Source organism: Oreochromis aureus, linkage group 18, assembly GCF_013358895.1.
Source record: "Oreochromis aureus strain Israel breed Guangdong linkage group 18, ZZ_aureus, whole genome shotgun sequence".
Classification (NCBI taxonomy): Eukaryota; Metazoa; Chordata; class Actinopteri; order Cichliformes; family Cichlidae; genus Oreochromis; species Oreochromis aureus.
This window is the reverse complement of record NC_052959.1, coordinates 7,032,378-7,056,429: the sequence shown is the minus strand read 5'-3', so window position 1 is coordinate 7,056,429 and position 24,052 is coordinate 7,032,378. Positions and strand designations below refer to the sequence as shown.

At 41.7% G+C, this 24,052-nt stretch overlaps 3 protein-coding genes across 3 annotated transcripts; 2 read left to right on the top strand and 1 right to left on the bottom strand.

Moving 5' to 3' along the window:
• The first annotated feature begins 3,068 nt into the window (after nucleotides 1–3,068).
• Nucleotides 3,069–8,990, top strand: si:rp71-1g18.1 (uncharacterized protein LOC559922 homolog). The gene is made up of 4 exons (XM_031757050.2): nucleotides 3,069–3,430; nucleotides 3,683–3,822; nucleotides 4,005–4,086; nucleotides 7,651–8,990. Exons 1-4 carry the CDS (start codon nucleotides 3,187–3,189, stop codon nucleotides 8,592–8,594), a joined length of 1,410 nt encoding a protein of 469 aa, XP_031612910.1. The 5' UTR covers nucleotides 3,069–3,186; the 3' UTR covers nucleotides 8,595–8,990.
• Nucleotides 8,991–11,683: 2,693 nt separating this feature from the next.
• On the top strand, nucleotides 11,684–16,134 carry LOC116333793 (E3 ubiquitin/ISG15 ligase TRIM25-like). The gene is made up of 8 exons (XM_031757051.2): nucleotides 11,684–11,827; nucleotides 11,999–12,272; nucleotides 12,387–12,704; nucleotides 13,006–13,098; nucleotides 13,187–13,268; nucleotides 13,358–13,447; nucleotides 13,796–13,852; nucleotides 14,499–16,134. Exons 2-8 carry the CDS (start codon nucleotides 12,009–12,011, stop codon nucleotides 15,029–15,031), a joined length of 1,437 nt encoding a protein of 478 aa, XP_031612911.1. The 5' UTR covers nucleotides 11,684–11,827; nucleotides 11,999–12,008; the 3' UTR covers nucleotides 15,032–16,134.
• Nucleotides 16,047–22,991, bottom strand: tox4a (TOX high mobility group box family member 4 a). Its single transcript, XM_031757007.2, has 9 exons — nucleotides 22,477–22,991; nucleotides 22,279–22,344; nucleotides 21,866–22,165; nucleotides 21,523–21,768; nucleotides 19,971–20,309; nucleotides 19,732–19,812; nucleotides 18,919–19,638; nucleotides 16,864–17,006; nucleotides 16,047–16,778 (listed from the first exon to the last, which is right to left on the bottom strand). Exons 1-9 carry the CDS (start codon nucleotides 22,579–22,581, stop codon nucleotides 16,721–16,723), a joined length of 2,058 nt encoding a protein of 685 aa, XP_031612867.1. The 5' UTR covers nucleotides 22,582–22,991; the 3' UTR covers nucleotides 16,047–16,720.
• Nucleotides 22,992–24,052: the final 1,061 nt, after the last annotated feature.

Below are 24,052 nucleotides of genomic sequence, written 5' to 3'. Positions count from 1 at the left end.
TGGGTCCAGAGGGCATCCCAGAACAGAGCTGGCCCTTCGGATCAGCCTGTTCAGTCTCTTCCTGTCCCCAGCAGAGATGCTGCCACCCCAGCAGACCACACCGTAAAAGATGGCTGAGGCCACCACAGAGTCATAGAAGGTCTTCAGGAGTGGGCCCTCTACTCCAAACGACCTGAGTCTCCGCAGCAGGTACAGTCTGCTCTGCCCTTTCCTGTAGAGGGCGTCTGAGTTATGAGTCCAGTCCAGTTTGTTGTTCAGATGAACACCAAGGTACCTGTAGCTGTCCACAGCCTCAATGTCCATACCTTGGATGTTCAGTGGTTGCAGTGGAGGATGCTTGTGCCTGCGGAAGTCTACCACCAGCTCCTTGGTTTTACTGGCTTATAATATATATATTTTGTATTGCTGTCCCTCGTTCTCCCTGCATATGTGTATACACACACATATGTATGTGTGTGTGTGTGTGTGTGTGTGTGTGTGTGTGTGTGTGTGTGTGTGTGGTGGGTGGGTGTGGCCCTGGCAGGTGATTGGCCACACCTGAAGACCATGTCACACCTGCAGCTGATCAGGCCTCGTCGGAGGAGCTACTTGAGAGTGTGGTGGAGCTCTCTCCGACGCTGGATCATTGCGTGGCTTCACGTTAGTCTCTCGACCAGTTCTTAGTTTGAGTCTCCTGCATTATTGTGTGTCTGACAGCTGCCTCTCTCTTATGTCTCCAGGAGTAGCGAGAGACGAGAGGGCAGCGAGCACGGGGTGCTCATCACGGAGAAGCGGAGACAGGAGCACTAACACTGGGAAGAGGACACGTCACGGGAGTCGGGAGAGCACGGGATTTATTGTCATGTTTTTCCATCAATGTAAATAAACACACTGCTTGTACTAAGAGCACCGCGCCTGGGTCCTCCATTCCCCATATCCCCACGGTCTGCCATGTCAAACCGTGACAATTACACTGTGGTAGCGAACCAGAAACATTGCCATAATATTTTAATACTCCAGCCTACCTGTTTGTGCAAGGGCAGAAGGTCTTTAAGATCATACACCCTGTGTATCCTGTTTTGACTGGTGGGAGGGATGAAGGTGGGACAGGAAAATTACTTTTTTATATATATATATGAGAGTCCTGGGTGTGTCTAAAAGCTGTAATAAAACTCTGAAACACAACTGTTTTCCCAGAATTTAGTTTATTTCTGAAATTCCCCTTACAGGAACAGCATGGAGAGCCACTTTAAAACTATAAGCTCTAAGCCACAATGTTACAACCACCTACCTATCAATGTTAAGGTCCCTAAAGTGCAGTGAATCCTTTGGATCAGGCTTATTTTGTCACATCCCACAGAAGCAGAATCAGGTCAGAACCTGAGGAGTTTTGAGGCATGGGTGAACACTTCCTGCTCCTTTTCGGGTTCCTCGAGCCATTCCTAAACAGTTATTGTCTTGTGTTAGTATGCAGTATCCTGTTGCCAGAAGCCACATTGCCACAGTGAATGTTGACCTTTTAGTGGCTTTAATCTTGTGGCTGATCAGTGTATATATTAGAGTTGTTCAGAAGCTGATTATGGATAGTCACTTTATTAAACACCATCAAAAAGAAGAAGCAAGAAGGTTGGACATAATCCAGGATGAAGTTTTGAGACGTTATGTACTGACAAAGCTGTTCCAGAATTTTTTCTTTCTAAGTTTTATTTAACTAAGTAAAATTTTGGTTATCAAAACCGACCATTATCTGTCAATCACCTCTCTTTTGTCTGAGCTTAGCTCATGGAAACAGTATATGCAAATCATATTAACAAGTAAGGCAATGTTAAGATTCAAAATAAAAATGAAATTGAATATGGACACAAAAAACAGAAAAGGGTGGGATAACTAGGGAAAATGCGGAACATTTAATGTAGAATTCAAACGAATGAGAGGAATATAGAACATTAGCTTTGATTATGAATAGATATACCAGGGGAAGACTGCAGTATTTTCACATTACATCCGCAAAAAAGGAAGATACTCAGATATTTTTAGGGGAAATCACATACAGTTTTCCCCAATTGTTTACACACATTTCCTGAAAGCATGCCTCATATTGTCAGAACTCTACACACAAATAAAAAACCACACACACAAAACGGGCAAAACCCTTCAATTCTCCTGTAAATGAAACGCTACATTCAAAACAATGTAATTTCTTGTCAAAATGGCATTTTGTTTTCAAATGACACACACAAACCATCACATGAATAGACATTTATAAGAACCAGTTGAACACTGATGTGCTTAATGTAAAACACTATGAGAACTTCTTCTCCAGCTGACTTGCTGTAAGCCTTTTTTTGTTCAGAGTATGATTACTGTACAGTACTGTAATTTATACAGTGTTGGGAGTATGCATCAATTGTGGGATTGTGTGGGACTTACTTGCATATAGTTGTATAGCAATTCTTTGATTCGTTCTGAATTGCGTTCAAATGGCACCCTGGTTCATCTTCAGATTATTTCTGTGCAAGAGACGGTCCAGTGTTGATAAGATGACTATCAATATTTTGAAATATGTTGTTGTCTTCTATTATTTTTCTTTATATTTCCTGTACTGTTATGACGTTTTTGTTTCTAGAAACCATGTTTATGATTCTGTCTCCTGTTCAGGAGACCACCTCATGTTGGTAAGCTTTCAGCTCTGCAATACAAACAGTATACTGTAAAATACTGTGAATAGGCCTACTATGTAGGAATACAAAGTAGGAGTACATTTCCCAAATACGTGAAACATACTTTACAGTATTTTCTGGTTTTTTAAAAAGTGTGTTTTAAAAAAGCAGGAATCGTGCTTGCAGTTTAGCAGAATTGGTTCAGGGGATTAGTGCATCAGTTACATGTTGTAGCCATTGTGTTTGAAGTACAAGTAATTGTGTGTAAACAATTGGGAAAAACTGTAACTTAGATTATAGAAGTAGGGCTTCGACAGTAACCACGCTAATCCACAAGGTGGCGGTAATGCACCTTAAACGTCTTTGCCGGCTGCCAATTAGCAAACAGAAAGAAGAGGAAGGCCGTCCCTTTGGCCACTCCTCCCCCACTAGTAGACACGCCTCTTCCCTCTGCAAACCATGTGGCTATATGGTTGGTAAATAAATACTTCTTCTAAATTTTAACTTCTTTTACGGTGTGAACTTCTGCACGGCAGGAACAGGCAGCATGTCGACGGTGGTCGTGAGCCTCCAGGCGCAGGTGGAGTCGGTGCTAGGCTCGCTGGTTAAAGCGGCCTCGGTGGAGTTGATCAAACTGTTCGAGAGCAGATACCGAGCATCCGAGGTGGACCTGGGCCGCGGTGAGGACGGGAAGGGAAGTGAAACCTCGGATGTTTTATCGAGCGGGGACACAAAACGGAGCATCGGAGTGCAAGTGGGCGACAGCGCGGAGGAGCCGTCGCTGTTTAACGGTTCGTGTTTCTGAGGCTTTAAACGCTGTTACTTCCTGTTTGTGTCCACAGCTCTGCTGCAGCTCCTGGTGCACGAGTGGGGCTTTAAGCTCCAGTTAAAAAAAACAAAAAACGTTTGAAAGTTATTCTAACAGAGTTCTGTGACGTCGATTAAGAAATAGTTTGATGCATGTTTGGATATCACCAAGCAATCTTGCACGAAGCTGAAGTGTAGTTGCCAGCGTTAACCCTCCCCCCCCCTCTACTCCGTAGGGCTCACTTTTGTCTCGGATAGCGATTATGTGAGGGAGTGCAAGGAGGTGGTGATGGAGGGTTGCCTCATTCCGCCAGAAATCCTCTTGGCTGAAGATAATGGGCCTGCTGACCCCGAGTGGTCATCTCTGAAGGATCCGGTCAGTGAGAATTTACAGGGGCTGTAAATCACCTGTGGAATGAAGAACAGGCACTTTATGAAGCCTTGTCTGCTTTTCTCTGTTGCCCGTTTTTTTTTTTTTTATTACTGCGACGCTTCAGGTCTGTATTGCACTTGCCATGATGCATGCATGCACATGTGTCTTGTTCCTTCTTTTATCAGGTTGTGGATATGGTGGAGTTGCGCGTCCATGGAGCAGAGTCTCCATCTGACTGTGGTGCTCAGACAGAAGTTGATTTGCATGGTAAGAACTACGTGTTACACTGACACAGTGGAAGCATAAACACATTGTGAATGCTAGATACACACCATGCATACTACATAAAAAAAGACAGATTAAACAGAATGCTCTGGGACCAACATGGAGTCAGTGTACAATTGATCTGGTTGCATAACTCATTTGTTTAGTTTAGTTTTTTGTTGTTTTTTAATCTTGAAAAGGGGCAAGGGACATGGGGCTAGCTTCTGAATGTGCGAAGACCCCAAAATGCTGTAAAATGATTCATAAATAATTGATGCAAAGTAGAATGGGCAGTATTCTGATCTGCCCTGTGTACAGTTCTGTTTGGAAATGACCCATTCATCATAAGCAGGGGCGATTTTAGCCCATTTTTGGGGGTGCTTCAGCACCCCCAAAATGAATCAAAGCACCCCCAAAGATTTCTTACTTTTTTTGACAATATTTGCTGTTTGTGCGACACACTGCTAAAAATATAAAAAGCATACAGTGCTTGGTTGAGACATAACATTTTAACAACAAAAGTATAGATACCCCCCTCCCTCCCAAAATGGTTTGTTCCAGCTCAGCTACTCTGGCTCTAGCGCCGTTGCGTTGCTGTCAGAGCGATGGTGGCTGAGACGCAGCGGAGCGGATGTGTTAGTGCCTGGCTTAAAACCGGACATGTTAGCTGCATTTAACCTTCAGTTACTCTTTATATAGTTAGGTAGGAGTCAGGCCATGTTTCTTTTTAGCTGAAAAACATTACACCCAGGTAACCTGCAGTGTTGAAAACATGTTTTCCGGCGATGTTTGCTACCCTACAATCCGTCCTGCTCTGTAGTAAAATCAGCGACATCTGACCGTCCTGTTGCTCCCATTGAAATATATACAGCCTATTTAAAATCTAAAACTTAAAATTGTCCCTAGCCTACTGTTGTTACCACTGTCCTGTTTGAAATGGATACTAACTAGCTAACTGACCGAATGCTCATTAACCTTATAACAACTGTTGTGTGTGTGTGTGTGTGTGTGTGTGTGTGTGTGTGTGTGTGTGTGTGTGTGTGTGTGTGTGTGTGTGTGTGTTTGTACAGAGAGACAGCCAGGTTCATAATAGATAAAAGGAAGTTTTTTCAAAAAAAGGAGCCACATTCAGGTAAAAGTGTAAGATCAAATGATCCATCAATCAAGAATAATGTTGGATTAGTATTTCAATATTTAAATCTTTTATTAGATGTTCATGTGGTTTGGTTATTTTCCTTTTGGTTGAAAGTAAACTGAGAGAGGACTTTTTGTTAGTGATCTTAATAGTATTTTTTCATATTAATGTAATTTTTCATCTAATTGAATACAATCTATTTGTGTATGATTGTCAGTCCAAAGAGGGAGAGAGGAAAGAGGGGAATGTGAGGAGAAAGTACAAGGTCAGGAAGAACCAGGTAAGAAAACAGACAGGGAACAGTGACAGGCAAAACAGAAACTGTTAAACTGACAAAGAGAAAAAAACCTGATTTTACTCACAGAATCAGGAAGTTGTGTTCTCCCTATATTAAAGCTGCTATACAGAATCTGCAAAACAAACTGGGTTGAAACACTTTTGACCCTCTTTAACAACATTCCAACATAACTTTATCATTGATTGGGGAGATTAAAATTAATGATATATTTTTATGTGGTTCAGCCACAACTCTACTAAAACCTCAGCCAGTAATAGGTAGGCTAACCTTTGGACCGTCCAGTTAGTCCTGCAGTACATGCACCACATTTGTGCACTATCAGAAAGTGCCAAACAGCCCTGGTGGAGTGAGGAGCTGTAAAGAGAAGCAGAGTGCTCTGTTTATATTCTAAAAATGTTTTAAGCTGGCTTGTTTCAAAGATTCTGTACTGCAGCTTTAAATGTTTTCCAAAAGCACACATACACTTAACTTATCAGTGTTTCTCAAACTTTTTACAGTGTGTACCACCTGATAAAAATGTCAAGTCTCCCAAGTACCACTATGAAAGCATGAACCCGATTAAATATTACAACACAAAATTAGTATTATTAAATTAGTAAATTTAGTATCTGCAGTAAAGATTTTTATTTGTAATAATTTATTCTGTTTTGGGAGTGGTTTTTTTTATGTATCTGTATTATATTATACATACACATTAAAAGTGAATCTCTGTCCAAAAAATGCACTCAGTTTACTTTTTACTCACTATGAGCATCATTCATTATTCTCCCCCAGTAATTAAGGTTAGGATATGTTTTTTTTTTTTTTATTCCAATCCATTCTTCTTTTGCAGCATTTAAATAACCTTTATCTTTGATTTGATGGTTTTGTTACAGACTTTTCAAAAAAGTATTTTGCTTTTCTTTCACAAATGTGGGGATTAAATTGTGTTAAAATGTACAAAACAGTGATGTCATGTTTTGAGACGAGGACCCAGGCACAGAGAGACTTGATGAATTTAAGAATCATATGATTTAAGAAAGAAATTTGCAGACTTGCATAGAGATGGTAAAATTATGATGACTGATAACGGAGACGAAGACAACAGACGACGAGGACGGGGAGGAACAGGGGTTTAAATGCACCAAGGAGACAGTCATAGAGAACTCGGGACAGCTGGAGACATTTAAGGATGCAGGGACTGAGAGACAGGGAAGAAGTCTCATCGTGACGAATAAAGTTTATCTTGCCTGGCTGGGCAGCTCTCTGGGTGCTCAGATGTTAAGTGTCATCAGTAAAGCTGTGGCTTTTTGCTCCCTCAGACCAGTAAACCGCAACATTGAGAAACCTGTGTGTTTTCCTCTATGATGCAGGATGTGTATCGCACGCAAGTTGTAATGCGGCGTTATTCTTGCAGATATCGTTTTTTAGCACCACGCAATAGTTTAATAATGTGGTGGACCAAGTTAGGCTTAGGCTAAATGCTTTTTTTATACACAGAGTAGCAATACAAAAGTTTGACTCAATTTTATTTATACAGCACCAAATCACAACAACTGTTGCCTCAAGGTGCTTTATATTGTAAGGTAGACCGTACAATAGTACAACAGTGTATAATGAGAGTGTGCTGTGCTAACACTTGGAAATGCTTTGTTGTGTTGCTGCCATGTGGTGCTAACAGCAGCGATACTTGACCATTTCACTTCACAGCTACATGAATTAGCAAGAACACTAGCTCCGCTCGTCACTGATTGCACTCTGTCGCCTGTCTTTAATAATTACTGTGGTTAAAGTTTGATAAATTTCAGACCGTTGTGCTTCCATCAGTACACTGTACTGCAACGTTTGACTGCCAGTGTCACGCTGTTGCATTTTGTGAGCATTTTTAAATTTTATGGTTTCAAATAATGTCAAATTCTTCAGTTGTGAAGATTATTTAACATACAAAAACAAGGTGTGGACACGTGTAATGACAGTGTTTTAAATACTGTATCTGACCCTGTTATTTGATGATTCCTGTTCTATTATTTTGCATGCATAGCAGCCACTGAGAGATGCAGAGCCATTTTGTAAGAGAGTGAAGGGGTTTGGGAAGCTTCATGAATGGATGGTGAAAATGTTCAGTGTCATTAAAGATGCATGTGATCTGTTTCAGTCTCCACAGAGACACGGACAGAGACGCCAGCTGAGCAGAAGCCTCTTGTAATTCAGCCTGACACGAACAACTCTGCTTCTGGGGAGAAGGTGAAGTTTGTTTGCCCGCTGATCCTTAAGCTGGAGTCTCCAACACCCAAAGTTGATAAATCAGAGAAGCCTGCTCAAGCCGAGCCTCAGCAGGCCAGTGTCAGCACAGCTAAAGGCACTGCCTACAGTCCATCCCCATCTGATGGCGCTGCGACTCCTGCACAGATTGGAGTGTGGGAGTGGGTCCACTCTCAGAAGGAAGCAAAGAACCATCTCCAGATGAAATTGAAACTCACATCTCCAGATCCAAAGCTGCTGCGTCCCTGCGCAGTGCAGCTGGTAAATGTTCTCACGATGCCTGAATCAGAGATTCAGGGCGACACTGCCAAAGCTCACAGCGTTGACCTCAAAAACGGTTGGCCTGTGCCGAAAGATCTCCGCCGTCATCAAGGTCTTCACACCGGCCATCGCCTGTGCTGCTTCACCAGATGCGCAAATGACATTTGGCGCCTCCAAACGGTCATCAGCCGCTCCCGAGATGGATACTCTTGCAGCATCTGCGGGAAAACATTCAGCCGGAGGAAGATCCTCCGGCGGCACAAGCGCTTCCACACCGGAGAAAAGCCGTACTCGTGTTCTGTGTGCTCTAAAACGTTTGCCCTGCGAAAGAGTCTCCGCCGCCACTCGAGGTTCCACACGGGGGAGAGGCCGCACACCTGCACGCAGTGCGGTAAAAGCTTTCGACTGCGAGACAACCTAAAAGCGCACTTGAGGTTTCACACCGGAGAGAAGCCTTTCAGCTGTGCCACGTGCGGCAAGACGTTCAGGATCATGAGGAATCTAGAGAAGCACAAACTGAGCCACTGTGAATTCTTCGTTCCTTCATTCAGAACGATCGCCGGCTTGAAGCTGTAGGAACAGCTGTGAGCGGCTGGTTGCTGCCGCACGGATGTCTACCTCACACTAAAAACACTATAAACGAAGCTGTCCCGAGAAACTTAAAGAAGAGAAGTGAAGTCATAAGAGTGCTTATGTTGATTGTTTATTTGGAGTCGTCCTAAAATAACTTGGGTTGTAATTGGATCTTAGGAGCTTGAGAAAAGAAGGCAGCTGGACTTCTTTAGGTTTGGAAAGACGTTTCTCATCCAAGAAGATGTCCCAGGTATTCAAACCATAGTGGGGTTACTGGCCCTGGGAGGTGGTTTCACCCTTAATGAGCCACGTCAATGACAACCCCCACTATGGTTTCAATACCTGGGACATCTTCTTGGATGAGAAACGTCTTTCCAAACTTAAAGAAGTCCAGCTGCCTTTTTTTTTTTTTTTTTTTGTCCAACCTCCATTTTTTTTTTGGGGGTCTTGTACTACTAATTTTTTTTTTTTTTTTTTTTTTTTTTTTTTTACTGTAATTTGTGTGTTTAGTTCATGCCATAGTCTTACTTTTTGTGATTGTGGGTTATTAATGGGGCTGTGAGACTGCGAGAGTACTACTACACATGTTTTGGCATTAAACCTCCTGAGAAACGCACGATCAAACTGCAGGGAAACCCACCCACCACTGCACAGTTCACCAGCTTACAAATGCTCTGGTGCTCCTCGGAGATGGACATTTTATAAATATCTTGAAACACAGCATTAATGGGTAGACCTGAGATACCTGGTGGTTGTCTGTTTTGGAAAGCCTAGGGTTCTCCACCTCAACATTTCCTGTTAAATGATGTGCTTTTATACACTCTTACCTTTTATATATTTGTTTTTCAAGTCTATGTTTTTGTTTTTTACTTAACACTTATGTCACTTATTACTGACTCTTTGACTTTGTAGCACGTTACTATTATTCGTTGTCTGTAGATGTCTTGCTCTCCATGACCTGTATGTTTCATGGTGACTTTATAAGTTAAAACGTAACAAATATGCTCTCGTCTTCATTTGACAGATGAGTTGTTTTCTTTTTTTTAACTACATGTGCATTGAATAACATCTTGCTTTCAGTGTTTTTAATAAGTTTTTCTGATGAAGATTTGTCTCTTGTATCAATAAAAAAAAAAAAAAAAAAAAAAGTTTATTTTGTGTGTGCAGATCAAAGCATTGCAGCGCTGTGGAGTATTATTTCCCCCCTTTCCTGATGTCTTATTGGTTTGCACATTTTCCACACTTACATCTTTCAGACTGAACAAACTTTAATGTTACACTTAAACAACCAATGTAAATACAAAATGCACCTTTTAAATGATGATTTCATTTATTATTGGCAAAGAAAGCTATTTAATTCCACTTTATGAAAAACTAATTGCCCCATAAACCTAATAACTAGTTGTGCCACTCTTGGCAGCAAGAACTGCAATCAAGCCTTTGTGATAGCAGGCAATGAGGTTTTTAGATGGCAGTGGAGGAACTCTTGTTTGTATAATTAATTTAATTCAGCCACATTGGAGGGGTTTTGAGTATGAACAGCCTGTTTAAGGTCAAAACATTGCAAACTGATGCTTTTCAATATTTGGGTCATTCAGAGGTGGCTTGCTGATATGTTTTTTTTGGTAGAGGGCAAAATTCATTGTTTCATTAATTACAGCAAAGCAGCCCCAAACCGTCACACTACCACCACCATGTTTGATTGTTGGTATGATGTTATCTTTATGGTCTGCTGTGCTGGTTTTATGTTAGATGTAACTAACATAGGGACTTAAACCTTCCAAAACGTCTTTTGTCAGTCCACAGAATATTTTGCCGTTGACAGATGTAAGACGATCCTTTGTGTTCTTTTTAGTCAGCAGTGGTTTTCTCTCCAGTGGATACTATTTTTGCCCAGTCTGTTTCTTATTGTTGCATCATGAACACTGACCTTCACTGACACTGTAATTCTTTCATCACCCACAATCAGTCATGACACATGGTCGCCCTCCCTGAGCCCGGATCTGCTGGAGGTTTCTTCTTGTTAAATTTGAGTTTTTCTTTCCCACTGTTGCCAGGTGCTTGCTCATAGGGTTTTGTTTTTTATTGTTGAGGTCTCTATTATCTCAGGGTCTTTACCTTATAATATGAAGTGCCGTAAGGTGACCTGTGATTTGACAGTACATAAATAGAATAGAATGGAGCTCGCAATGAAAGTGAGGTTTGCAGTTATTTTTGTGTTTTTTGTGACCACCTGGACAAGGCATTGATGTGTTTTTGGAGTAATTTTGGAAGGCCAGCCACTCCCAGGAAGGTTCACCACTGTTCCAAGTTTTCTCCATTTGTGGATAATGTCTCTCCCCTGATTCACTGGAGTCCCAAAGCATTAGAAACAGCTTTGTAACCCTTTCCAGACTTATTGTCACTGAGTTTGCTTCTCACAAAAAAAGAGAAAAAAAATCAGGAAGTGTGAAATTTCTTTTTTTCTTATCTCAGTTATTTATAAGACACTTTTAGGTCACAGGGTTATTACATGACTCGGAGAGGATATCTGCGTGTTTAACCGGCATGTTCTCTACACAGTTCCTCTGAAAACAACTGAAATTTCCCTGACAGCGGAGGACAAGCGCTGACATGAAAACCAGACGAGTAGAACAAAGTGGAGGGATGACATGGCTTTCAAAGAAAGCAGCAGGACCCTGTCCTTCAGTGTGCGCGGTTTTAATCTAAACATATACTCCCTTTTATTAATCAATTAGAGGTAACGTGAAATTACCTATGACCACTATTTCAGTTCATTCAGCGGGTTTAGTGAGTAAAATGTACCATTTTCTTCATTTTCTTGTTCGTGCTTTTTTTCTTCCCACTAAGTGTAACTGAGTTCATGGACATGTCGGTAATTAATTGAGTCAGCACAACTGACTGATGCTTTTAGTTTGACTGGGTTAATTATCTGAAAAGTGTAAAAACACAGTGGTAGTGCCGCTTACAAGTTGGCGATAAGCACGCACAGTACCTGGAAATATTTTACTGACATTTTAAAATCTAGCAATGACATTAACAGAGTGTAACTCGGTATTTTAAAAAAATAAGGCTACGTTGACGCAACCGGAAGCACGTAACGAATAGTCCACCTAAGCCCCGCCCACCAGGAACATGAAACATAACACTGAGGTGCTTTCACTTTTAGGAATGTATGTAGCGAAGACAGAAAACGAATAATACCGACAAGCCTGCGACAGCTTTTGGATAACGAGGTAGGGATTAAATCTTCGTGTGCCTTCATGCTGAGGTTGATGGTTTATTCAAAACAAACTCAACAGGAAGTGTTTAGACCCACAGTAGTGTGACGCTGGAAAAAGTTTGCATGTCACGCCTTCCTTCTTGCTCTTTCCACGCTCGCTGTCACTCTTATTTTTTCTTTTCAGAGATTCAAGGATGGAAGATGCAGAGGATAGCCGGATGGTGGAGATGCTCATGTGTCCAGTGTGCCGGGACATATTCAAGGATCCTCGGCAGCTGCCCTGTGGACACAGCATGTGTATGACCTGCCTGGAAGGCCTGATGGATCACTCCTCAGACTCCGACGTCCCCTTCAAGTGCCCAGACTGTAGGGAGCATTTTAGTCAGGTTGTTACAGTGCAGAAGAGCTATGCGCTGGCCAGCATAGCAGAGGACTTCAGGCTGAGCAGGAGGACCAGGGTACCCACTAGATGCACTTTTTAAAATCTGTTTGCCAATCTTAAAAAGTGTAAACCACTCTGCGTGACTGCAATACATCATTCTTCATGTCAATATCTGACATTTTCTCCCCAGGAAAAGCAGACAAAATGTGTGTACTGCGACTACTGCCCAGAGAAAAACATCTTGGCTGTCAAGACATGTACGAAGTGTGAGGTGTCGCTGTGCAAAGAGCACATCAAGGACCACCAGGAGCTGCCGGTGTTCACTGGGCACCCTCTGGTGGGACCGCTGAGCGACCTCGCAGAGAGGAGGTGCCCACAGCATGAGGATGAGGTGCTGAGGTACTACTGCAAGTCATCCAGACGCTACATCTGCAGCATTTGCACACTGGAGGGCAAGCAGCTTAACGTGGCCACTGAGGCCTCCACTGTCCTACGGAGACAGCTGACGGTGAGTTTAATTACCATCTTGGACTCCATGTTGCACAATCAGGTCATCTTGATTCATTTATTCATTGACCTCTTAAAATCCACCTGGTCACGGGCAACCAGTCTAGGGTTAGGGGTAGGATCATTTCCAGCCAGACAGCTGTACTGTTAAAATGAATGTATGAGACTAACAACTTCATATCTACAAATATATCTGTTTAATACGTGAGTAAAACAAAATGAAAATCTGAATCACAGCCTAAGACTGATTGCTATTTATAGATGTTAAGGCAATTTAAGGTAATATTGTGTGCATTCAACAGGAATACATGGACCAGCACTTTAAAATGCTCATGGATCAAATCACAGAATCCAGCAACACTGTAAGAAAACTGCAAGAAGACATTCATCATAACGTGAGTCCTGTTTCCTGACATCTTAATATCTCATTTCAGGGTGTTTACAGTTTGTTCCCGTGGCTAATGTCCTTTTCTTTGAACCCAGAAACAGAAAATGAACCCCGCTAGCTCCATCAACGGTGTCACCATAGTCCTGCTTTTTCTCTGGTTCATAGTTCTCTATTACGGTAATAGAACCCCGAGCCCCTTGTTCTTGTGTTTCTTTTGTGTCTATGTGTAAATTCACTCACGTCTGCCTTTTCTTTCTTTCAACCAGCCTACAACTTCTCTGTGGAGAACCAGACACTAACAGAAGCGCTGGACGAGCAACAGAACCGCGTGCATGACATCTATTCCACCATCGCAGGTAATGAGGGTTCAAGTGTGCAATTTATGCAGTGCAAATCTTTCTTTGTCAGCCCTGCATTGTTTGCTGGGTGCTAATCTAGAAGCTACCCCTGCTTCCAGTCTTTATACTAAGCCAGGCTAACTTTCTTCTGAGTGTAAAGTATCTTTTTTATGTATCACAGCAGCTTTCATATCCATCTACTGGCAAGATAGTGAATACTGTATTCCTTAAAGTCAAAACGTTCATGTCTGTGTGGTAATGCAGAGCTGAACAAATCTTTTATCTGCTTTTTTGTAAACTATAATTACTAAACTCTAATTCTGTTCCACTCAGAAGTCTGAATGACATTTATGTATCCCTCCATAGAAAGTTTGGTTTATCATCCCATGAAAAGCTACAGACCTAAAGAAACAGAAGATCAAGGTAGGACTCGTATGAGGTTATTTTTTTGGTAGCATTTGCGTGTGTGTGATTCTTTCTGTTTAACTTGATGGCTCGAAAAGTTTTGAATGAATTCTGATAAAGCTTTGCAGGGGTGTACAATTTGTTTGGCTTGCATCCATCAAGGTTTTCAGGGTCAACTTACTGATTTATTGGATGAAAATTGACAAAATGTGTTATAACTTAGAAACTATGGATCTTACAAGTGTGGTGTGTATTGTCAAGATATATAAAGTACCATATAATGGTTTATTAAAGTCATTCAATTCAGTTTCACTTATATGGTGCTAAATCACAACAACTGTCACATTTGACCTCTGATCTCACTTTTACATTTGCATTGTATTGCTTGTGTTGAGACAACTGTCAGTGTGGCAGAAGGAGGAGAAACATGAATATTGGGATTGAGTGATTGAAAGTAAGACTGCAACATTTATTGAACAAAAAACAAGATTGAGAATTAGAGGGAAAAGGGCAGGTAGGTCATTTGGTGACTTCCTAATGGTTAGCTAGCTTTAGCTACAAAGCCAAGGTAATTGCTAAGTCTTAATAGACTTTGATTTTAAAACAGGTGTAGCAACAAAACACTGTATGTAAATTTACTTATAGTCGTGTGTCTGTTTGTCAGGAGCTGTCATGTTGGACCTCGACACTGTCAATCACGTCCTTGGAGTCTCTGCTGATCTCAAAACAGCTGAGAGAGTGAAGGCAAAGCTGGATTATCCCAACAGTAACAGCCGTTTCGATGAAGCCCCGCAGGTCCTCTCCTCCCAGTGCTTCTCCTCTGGTGTCCATGTCTGGGAGGTGGAGGCTGAGGGGCACTGGGACATCGCTGTATCCTACAAGAGCATCCAACGAAAGTGCAAGGAAACCAGCGCCTTCGGAAACAACACAGAGTCCTGGAGTCTTGTGCACAAAGGCAAAGGGAACCTGTTTGCCTGCCATAACAAAACCAAAACTCCTGTATCTCGTGCCTTGCAGAACAGCCGAATAGCAGTGGTGGTTAATTTTGAGGAGGGCAGCATCTCATTCAGCGCTGTAGATTCCACCGTCACACAGCTGCACGAATTCAAGGCTGAACTGAGGCAGCCAGTGTGTCTGGGTTTGGGGCTTCATCACGTGGATCCACCCAGCCGAGCGTCCATTGTCAAAGCTTCCTGAATAATACCGCACACTGTCCCAACATTCAGACAACACTGTGTGCAAACTGCCTCCAGTTCAGTGGCCTAAACCAAAGAGAAGATGCCTCAAAGCCAAATCACACCTCAGGAATTTATTTTTATATGACATGTAAATTATGTTAAATATTTGATTTTCTGGTTGTAGATACTTATTTTTAATATAAATCTTGTTACAAGTCTTGAATAGCTTCCAGATATAAAAATTGAAAGAATTTGAACAACTGACAATTCATGGTGCCACTTTTGCAACAAATATGCACCTTAACCCCATCACAATTTTAAGTACTGGATTATCGCTATATTTAAAAATACACAAAATTAAAACAAAAATAGCTGCAAGAACATGATTTAAAACCTTTGAACTGATTACTTGTAAAATGCAGTTTGATCGATATCTGAGATATAGGGGAACCAGAATAGATGACTTCTTAGAAACCTGCAAGAAATCCACAAGAGTTTCGATCTCAGCTTTCACTTGCCATGTCAGCTCACATTTGACGTGACTGAACATGCATGATGAAGAGTTTTGCAGCTTTTGTTGAGAAAATGAGCTCAAAACAACCTGATTCTGTAACCTTTTCTGAATAAAAGCCATGACAGGATAACTGTGAAAGCCAAAGTGTAGTTTGTCTAGGCACAACTAGATCAGAGCGAAAAGTCAATAAATTCACTTGGCAACTAAAGATTTGCCAACACAAAAGCTAGAACAGTCAACTTAGGGCAACAGCACCAAAAACTGCATGTGCGTCTAAGTCAGCTGTGTATTTTTGCCTGCTCCCTTTAGGGGTCGCCACAGCAGATCACCTGCCTCCATCTCATCCTGTCCCTAGCATCCTCACCTGTCACACCACATCCATGAAGCTCCTCTGAGGTCTTCCTCTTTTCCTCCTGCTCTGCAGCCATGGTGTGTAATTTACAAGCAGGAGAGTTAAATGTTCCTAAATAAAAGCCTTTGTAAGCTGGCACTGGGGGGGAAATATGGACAGAAACAGAGGTTTGAGCAATTTGTCTCATTTATTAACAAAACATGGAGATAGACAGTAGTTCAAGAATGCTCAGATTATTTTCGAAGAAAAAAAAAAAGGCAACAATCAGCCTGGAAGGCCACTGTCCTCCGTACAAAACAGGTTATACAGTGATACAAACATTTTCTGCTAACAAAACAAGATTCCATTCAGTTACAGTTTCTCTCTCTTCATACAAAAGGAATTAAACACTTAAAAATGCCAAACCATTGATTTTAAACCTTGATGTAGAAAATCAGTGAGCACCGAACGAGTTGTTTTTGTCCTCTTTTGATCGTCAACAACTTGTAATAAACAACTAGAAACTAAGAGAGAGAATATTATTGTCTTGACCATATCTCACACTAGCTGCCGTAAGGCCCCTTGGTGCCTCACTAAAAATGGCACACATACTCATATCATTACACATTTATCTACACTGCATACATGCCTTTAGTAACAAGGTTAACACTACTGTGCTGTGCCATTACAGCAATACCAGCTGTCCTGAAAAACAACTGTCAGACCTATGCTTCGTGTACAAATCATGAAATGTGAAATGTATTTCTCTAACGCACCAGTTCTGCATCCACCCTACAGCTATCAACACATGTTCCTTACGAAAATGAAGAAGTCTGTTGATGTGATGGACAGCAGCAGCTGTGTTACTTCACTGTTCCCATGTTCTGATTCTTTATCGAGCACCACGCCTTAAATACATCTCTGAAAGACAGAAAATATCATGTAAAAGAAAGTTTCTCTACATGTTGCTGAAAACAAAACAACTTCGGCTTTCACCTCTACACACCTGCAGTGAGTGGCCACACATTCATTACTGCAGTATTCTTTGTCCCAGTCTTCACTCTCTACTGCTGGGTTGTTGCAACCTGCCCTTACGCACACAGTCTTCACTGCAACGGCGTCCCGCGACGCACTCACCTCCATCTCCTCCTGAAGAAAAAAGGGGATTAATATCAGCAGATTGTACGCAGGTCTAGGTTTGCCACAGCTGTTTTTTCTCCATGTTATAATATGTTAAAAACAGAAGTGAGAATATATCTTTAATTTTGTTGGTTTTCTAAAGAAAACTCTTGTGTCAAAGTCAGCAAACTCGCTGATATACACTACCAGTCAAAAGTTTGGACACATGTTCTCATTTAATGGTTCTTCTTTCTTTTCATGACTATTTACATTGTAGATTCTCTCTGAAGGCATCAAAAACTATGAATGAACACATAGGATGCTGTGGTAGCCATGCTGGTCTAGTTTTGAATAAATCCCCAACAGAGTCGCCAGCAAAGCACCCCCACACCATCACACCTCCTCCTCCATGCTTCAAGGTGGAAACCATGCATGTAGAAACCATCCATTCACCTTTTCTGCATCGTGGGCGGAACCAATAATCTTAGATTTGGACTCATCAGACCAAAGCACAGATTTCCTCTGGTCTAATGCCCATTCCTTGTGTTTCTTGGCCCACACAAATCTCTTCTGCTTGTTGCTTTTCCTTAATAGTGGTTTCTTAGCAGCTGTCTAATCATAAAGGCCTGATTTGCGCAATCTCCTCTGAACAGTTGATGTAGAGATGCGTCTGCTACTGGAGCTCTGTGTGCCATTTATCTGGGCTCTAATCTGAGGTGATGTTAACTTCACTGGCTGGTGACTCGGATGAATTTATCCTCAGCAGCAGAGGTGACTCTTGCTATTCCTTTCCTGGGGCGGTCCTCATTTTAGCCAGTTTCATCGTAGCACTTGATGGTTTTTGCGCCTGAACTTGGAGAGCCATTCATAGTTTTAGCAATTTTCCGGACTGACTGACCTTCAGTTCTTAAAGTAATGATGTACTGTCGTTTCTCTTTACTTAGCTGATTGGTTCTTGCCATAATATGAATTCTAACAGTTGTCAAATAGGGCTGTCAGCTGTGTACCAAACAGACTTCTGCACAACACAACTGATGATCCCAACCCCATTAAAAAGGCAAGAAACTCCACAAATAAACCCCGATAAGGCACACCTGTGAATTGAAAACCATCTCAGGTGACTGCATCATGAAGCTCATTGAGAGAGGGCCAAGGGTTTGTCAACAAAGCAAAGGGTGGCTACTTTAAGAAATATAAAATATAAGACATATTTAGAGTTATTTATCATTTTTTCTTTGCTTCATAATTCCATATATCTTGCTTCATACATTTGATGTAGATAAATACACCCCCCGACCAATTTTATGAAATTACTCAAGCAATGCAAATCTGCATAGACTGATAAATCAAACAGGAATTTGTACTTTCCCCAAGTTTGTGTGTGCTGTATTACTGAGGAGGTCAAACACAAGGTGAAAATCAGCAAACAGTTGTTGAAGAGTCTTCCACTGTTCTCCAAATATTGAGGGGAACGATCCATTATTCACATTTTTTATTCATTCGTTTAAAAATGTCCAACTCAAATTCTGTGTGAAACACTGCAGAGTTTTAAATATTTTTGGAAATTCCTGCATTTTGTCGGGTATTTCTATCAATTTGTAACAATAATAATAATGATAATAATAATAATGATAATGGATATTTAGATAGATGTTTAACCAGAGTAAAGAAATGTAAAAACTTATGATGCCATTTCTGTTTGCAAAAGGACAGGCAGAATAAATGAACAGAATATTTGAATAATTAGAATATTTGATATTAAAACATTAATTACAGTATTTGTTCTTCATTGGAATGAACTATACTCACTGAAGGGATATTATACCCTTAAAAACTGAAACATATCTGTTAATTAAATGAACACAAATTAGTCGGATGTGCTAACACCTGTAAAAGAGGATAACCCCCAAGTTTACTGAACCTTAAAAAGAACTAGCTTTACCTCTTCTGAAGGCAGCACTTCTGTAACATCGTCGTCGTCGTCGTCTGCATGGCCTGACGTCTCAGCAGAATCCTCCTCTTGCAGCAGTGACACGACAGGTGGAGCCTGGGCAGATGTGGTTTCAGTAGATGATGAGGCTGCTGTGCTGGGGACAATAATTGGCAGCGCCTGTTTGCCCTGAATGGGGGCAGGAACTATTTTTATCTGAAGTGGAGGAGGCGGTGTAGCTGTGACGGACACAGGATGGCCTGGTGTTCCCTCGCGGGGTTTGGCCTGTAAAGGTGGGGGCGCTGGTGCCATCTGCTGGAGCCGGGGTGGCGGCGGGGCATTCTGCATCTGCAGCAATGGAGGCGGCTGACGCGAGGCGTTCGATACCACGAGGGTAGGCTGCAAGGCACGGACCCCTCCAGGCAACACGGTCACCACCTGCCCGCCGCCCTGCAGAATGTGCTTGGGGATTATGATCTTGGTGATGGTCTGGGTCGGGGCGACTGAAGCTGCTGGAGCAGAAACTTTGTTTGCCCCCGTGCGGGAACGTGTGGTCACCTCTGGGACGTCCAGGATGATGTTGGAGGCACAGATGTTAGTAATGGTGTTCTCTTCCATGGTGCTGTTTGCCACACGGGTTCCCTGATGACCGGCAGAGGGAAGGGCAGCAGGAATCGAGTTAACCACAGGTGGAGGTGGCGAGGGGGCAGTTTCCATCTCCTCGGTAACAGGCTAGAATGAGGCCATATTAAACACACGAGAAAAGTAAGTCGCAAGAAGCACAGCAATGGACTGGTTTTCTTTCAGAGGACAACATGACGTTACCTGTGACAGCTGGTTGGCTCTGTAAGCTGCAAGCGCTTTCAAATACTCTTTTTTGGCTGCTTCTGTCTTTCTCTTGTACACCTTATAAAAAAGAAAAAAGTTTGCTTGTGTTATATTGATGCATTTTTTTCTAAAATATTATTATTATGCTGACATGCTAAAAAGGAATCACTTTAAAAGGGGGGATTCTACATATTCCTTCTTTGTTTGTCAGTAAAGGCATAACTATACGCACACACCTGTTTCTGTTCCTCAGCCAGGCTGTCCCACATGGAGGCCACGATCTTCGATACCTCTCCGAAAGAAGCATTGGGGTTCTGGCCTTTAATTGCTGCCTGGGTGTCTCTAAAGAAGAGCGCGTAAGCTGAAACCGGCTTTTGGGGCTCATTGGGGTCTTTCTTCTTCCTTCCTTTTTTCGCTCCAGCAACCACATTCGCTGATGCTAGTGTGGCAGGTTTACCCCCACCCCTCCGGGCTGTAGCAGGAGAAATGGATGATGGAGGAGCCGGGTGAGACGAAATGTTGGGGAGACCAGAGGAAGAGGAGAGAGACAACGGAGAGTCCACCAGAACACTCTTCTGAGAAGGGAGAGATTCGGTTGGAGAGACGGGAGAGCACGCATTAGCTTCATCATCTCCAACACAGCAGTGACTGTTATTCACAGTGTAGGTAAATTTTCCACCTTCTCCCAATTTCTTCATGTAACTCTTACTAAATGTACTATGTCAGATGTTCAAAGAAATTAAGCGATAAATGTATGTCAAGAAAAAAAACCTACATCACTGAAGTTAAGGAGTAATTGCCAGCCCCCAAACTTATGAGCGAAATGTGGCACATTAAGCATCAACAACAGCAATCAAATGCTTTCAATAACTACAGATCAGTCTGACATTGTTACTCTTCTTTGCATGATTGCATTATTGAAGCCACATTGGAGAGTCTGTCAGTCTGAGCTGCTCTTCTCAGGTCAGAAACTAACTGTGGGTATTGTTCCTGTGTGAAACCAGCATATAAAGAATTCATTTAGAATTACCTATTATTTTCAATCTTAAAGAAAATCAGATGGAGTTTGGTCAGGTTAAAAGTAAATTGGAAAAAAATATATTAGTCATGTGATTTCCTTCCTCTTTGGTGCTAAAAGAGGCCACCCAAACATGTGCGATACCAATGGAAAGCCCAGGATGTCCTCTATTTAGTATATCAGGACTTAAATGGGGGCTGAAATAAGTTAAAAGATACAGACCAAAAACCGAGGAGATAAATGATTGGGCTGGTTCTCAGGAGGATATAACAAGCCTCTCTGGCAGATGAACTTCTCTTATGTATGGTCTTTTTGCAAAGTTGTGAAGACATAGCATCATTAAAAGGTGATCGGTTCATTCCAAGAATGGTCCTGGAGCAGTACTGATTATGATGTTTATGTTACCAACAGGCCAAGATCAGATTTTGCACCACCTAATTATCCTGGAGTGCTACTAGCAAGATCTCCTTCTGGAAACAGATTAATCAAGTGCTAGCCAGGCCTGGGTGTTTTTATTCTAGCTGCAACCAATTATCTCAATATCCTTTTGTTTATTAGGACTTATTAATGGGACACTTTTTGTTCTTTTAAACTGGACTTAGTGTTCAATCAAGTTACCTTGTTTGATTTTGTGTTAAGATAAACACAAAATTTTATGTTTACTTCACTGTAAAAGTTGGATTATAACTAGTATGCAAATAGTTTGTAATCTAAACTACAGTTCCAATAATACACTGGTGTTGCAAAACGATACAGGTGTTTCTTATTACCTTGAAGTCATCCATGTCCTCGTCCTGTAAGGAACCTGCTGGGGATGGTGTTGCTGACAGAGGCTGCTTGGGCGCCTCTGAAGGGTGGCCAATGTTTTCACCTCCCAGACCCAGTGAAAGCTCAGACTGGTTAATAGTAGTAAGGTGACCACTTCCCAAAAGACTATGACCAATGTCACAGAGCTGAACATCAATGGTCATGGGGGAAGAACTGCTGAAATGTGAACCACCAGAGTTGCCCAGTTCCTGTGGAGAAATTAGAACACACAAAATACTGTAAATAAACCTTTACAGCATTCAACAAACAGTATCGTGTGTGCGAGTTCACAGGTAAGGTACTTACCAGGGCTGAAGAGCTCATCAGGGCTCCTCCTCCTGACTGGCCCATTCCCCCGAGGCTCTGCTGCTCCAGGCTTTGAGAGCCAGAGTTTACAAAGGTGGAAGCAAAAGAAGGGTCATTGGCTTCTACCACAAGGTTGCTAACAAGGCTACGGGAGCCCGAAGGTCCCCCGGTTCCCTCTGACCCATCTGACAGCTCAAAGTGGGCCACCGCATCACCGATGCCCAGCGATGGATCTGGATCAAGGGAAATCGGGGGGATCTCGAAAACTTCATCCCCCAGACTAGGAGTATGAAATGTCTGCTGTATGTGCAAGAGAAGAGGTAATGAGTTAGTAATTAATGGAGTGACGAAGGTTCGGTATAACCAAAACGTGTGACACTGTACCATCATGCAGTTTCATGCAACCCACTCACCTCTGAAGACAAAAAGGGGTGTCCTGCTCCACTGATGGTGAGATAACTGTCACTGCCTTCCGAAAACTTAAAAAACAAACAAACAAACAAACAAACAAACAAGCAAAAAAAACCCCACAGATAGTTAGCTCTAAACTGGCGGTTCGATACCGTTACTCCAATAAACCTTTCATTAAAACACCGGTGTCGGTAAGTTACCTTATTTCCTTGGGAGTATCCACCATATGCTTGGGGGTCCAAAAACTCTGAGTCAACATTTTGAGCACAACCGTCCGAGAGCTCAGAGTAGAAATTGAGGTCCATTGTGAAATAAATTATTAGGTAAAACTACCGCACACACTGTTCAATTTGTTTAAAATGGGATATTTCTTTTAAACTCACACCAATTTAGAGCAGCTAAGCGTGTGGTAACTAAAGGTGCTAGCCGCTAGCTAGCTAAACACTGCTGACTAACATCACGTTGAGTTCGAAGAGATGTACCTTCGTCGTGAAGCCCGGGGGAAACTAGGATAAGGGGAGTGATTCAAGGTTCGTAGGAACCAAAAACTCGCATATTAGTTAAATATTATGTGTTATATTGTAGCCTCGCAAGGCAGAGTTTACCGGAGGCCCAAAACACACCCATTCAAACACCGGAGACCTACTGCTACTGCTTTGACTAGCGCCCCCTCCTAACCGACAGCAGTATGTCGTGCTAGATTCACGGGCCGTGGGAAAAATTGTAACTGTCACGTGTAGCCGTGCCTGTGTTTTGTGTTTTGTTTTGTTTTGTTGCAACTTGACAGCTATGAACGAATACCACATGAGCTTGTTCAGAAAACGAAAGTAGAACAGGTGTTTCGCTTTTTTTTGTTCTGCGTATAGATTTTTTGGCCTAGAGGAAAGCACTCAAATGTCCAATGTCCATATTTCTATACTTGCATGGAGTCTTTACCCATACCTCACACCCGATGTCCCTCCTCAGACTTGTCCAATATAAAAATGATATATCAGGATTATTATAAGGTAGTATTTTGTAGGTATTACATGTAGTGATTTAAAATTAGTTCAAAAGTCACTTCTAAACAACCAATGATCCACTTCAGTTTCTCCCACAAAACGCTACGTCCAGATGAACAGATTCAACTTTTGGAGATTTACTTTCCTGGATGATTGAGAATGCATCAAGATACTTTAGTGCTTGTTTGCTTTCATTTTATTGGCTCGGTTGTAATAATTCATGAGCCCTTTATTTCATGTGTGTATTTCACCTTTCTTTACAAATTTAGAAAAAGACCAATTCAGACTGAAATCATCACAAATGTAAAATTTGTCTAAAACAAATGCATGTATCCCAATCTTATTTTTAGAGATGCAATTGTCTGCTCTAAACACAAAACCTACATTTACTTTCTTGGTGCTATTGCTGATCTTTAAGTTTTTGTGAATATCAATATACTTCTCAATTCTAGCCTACTTATAAAACCATGATACATATTCCAACATAATGGACAGTAAAAACAACAGAAATGCAGAAAGTTTTAATCACCCCTCACCTATTTTGTAGTTTTTCTCCAAGTCAGCAGCAACAACTTGAAAGATCCCCATTAACCACTTTAAACATTACTGGCGTTGGCTAAACTTATGTGATTTCTATACGCAAAAAAATATGTCCATAAAGCAGCTAATCAAATTTGGATATTTGCTTGATTCCAAGTTCTTTTATGGTGGTGTGAGTCATAGAGGTGGGAATCACCAGACAGCCCACAATATGATATCACATGTAATTCAGGAT

Bases quoted from the DNA above. Each gene is read 5' to 3' on its own strand.
- si:rp71-1g18.1 (XM_031757050.2), top strand. From the start codon at position 3,187: ATGTCGACGGTGGTCGTGAGCCTCCAGGCGCAGGTGGAGTCGGTGCTA. The intron at 3,431-3,682 runs GTTCGTGTTTCT...TCTACTCCGTAG, and splicing joins GGAGCCGTCGCTGTTTAACG to GGCTCACTTTTGTCTCGGAT. The intron at 4,087-7,650 runs GTAAGAACTACG...GATCTGTTTCAG, and splicing joins GACAGAAGTTGATTTGCATG to TCTCCACAGAGACACGGACA.
- LOC116333793 (XM_031757051.2), top strand. From the start codon at position 12,009: ATGGAAGATGCAGAGGATAGCCGGATGGTGGAGATGCTCATGTGTCCA. The intron at 12,273-12,386 runs GTACCCACTAGA...TTTTCTCCCCAG, and splicing joins GGCTGAGCAGGAGGACCAGG to GAAAAGCAGACAAAATGTGT. The intron at 13,448-13,795 runs GTAATGAGGGTT...ATCCCTCCATAG, and splicing joins CATCTATTCCACCATCGCAG to AAAGTTTGGTTTATCATCCC.
- tox4a (XM_031757007.2), bottom strand. From the start codon at position 22,581: ATGGACCTCAATTTCTACTCTGAGCTCTCGGACGGTTGTGCTCAAAAT. The intron at 22,166-22,278 runs GTGAGTGGGTTG...TTGCACATACAG, and splicing joins ACCCCTTTTTGTCTTCAGAG to CAGACATTTCATACTCCTAG. The intron at 17,007-18,918 runs GTAAAGCTAGTT...TTTTTTCTTCAG, and splicing joins AAGTGCTGCCTTCAGAAGAG to GAGGAGATGGAGGTGAGTGC.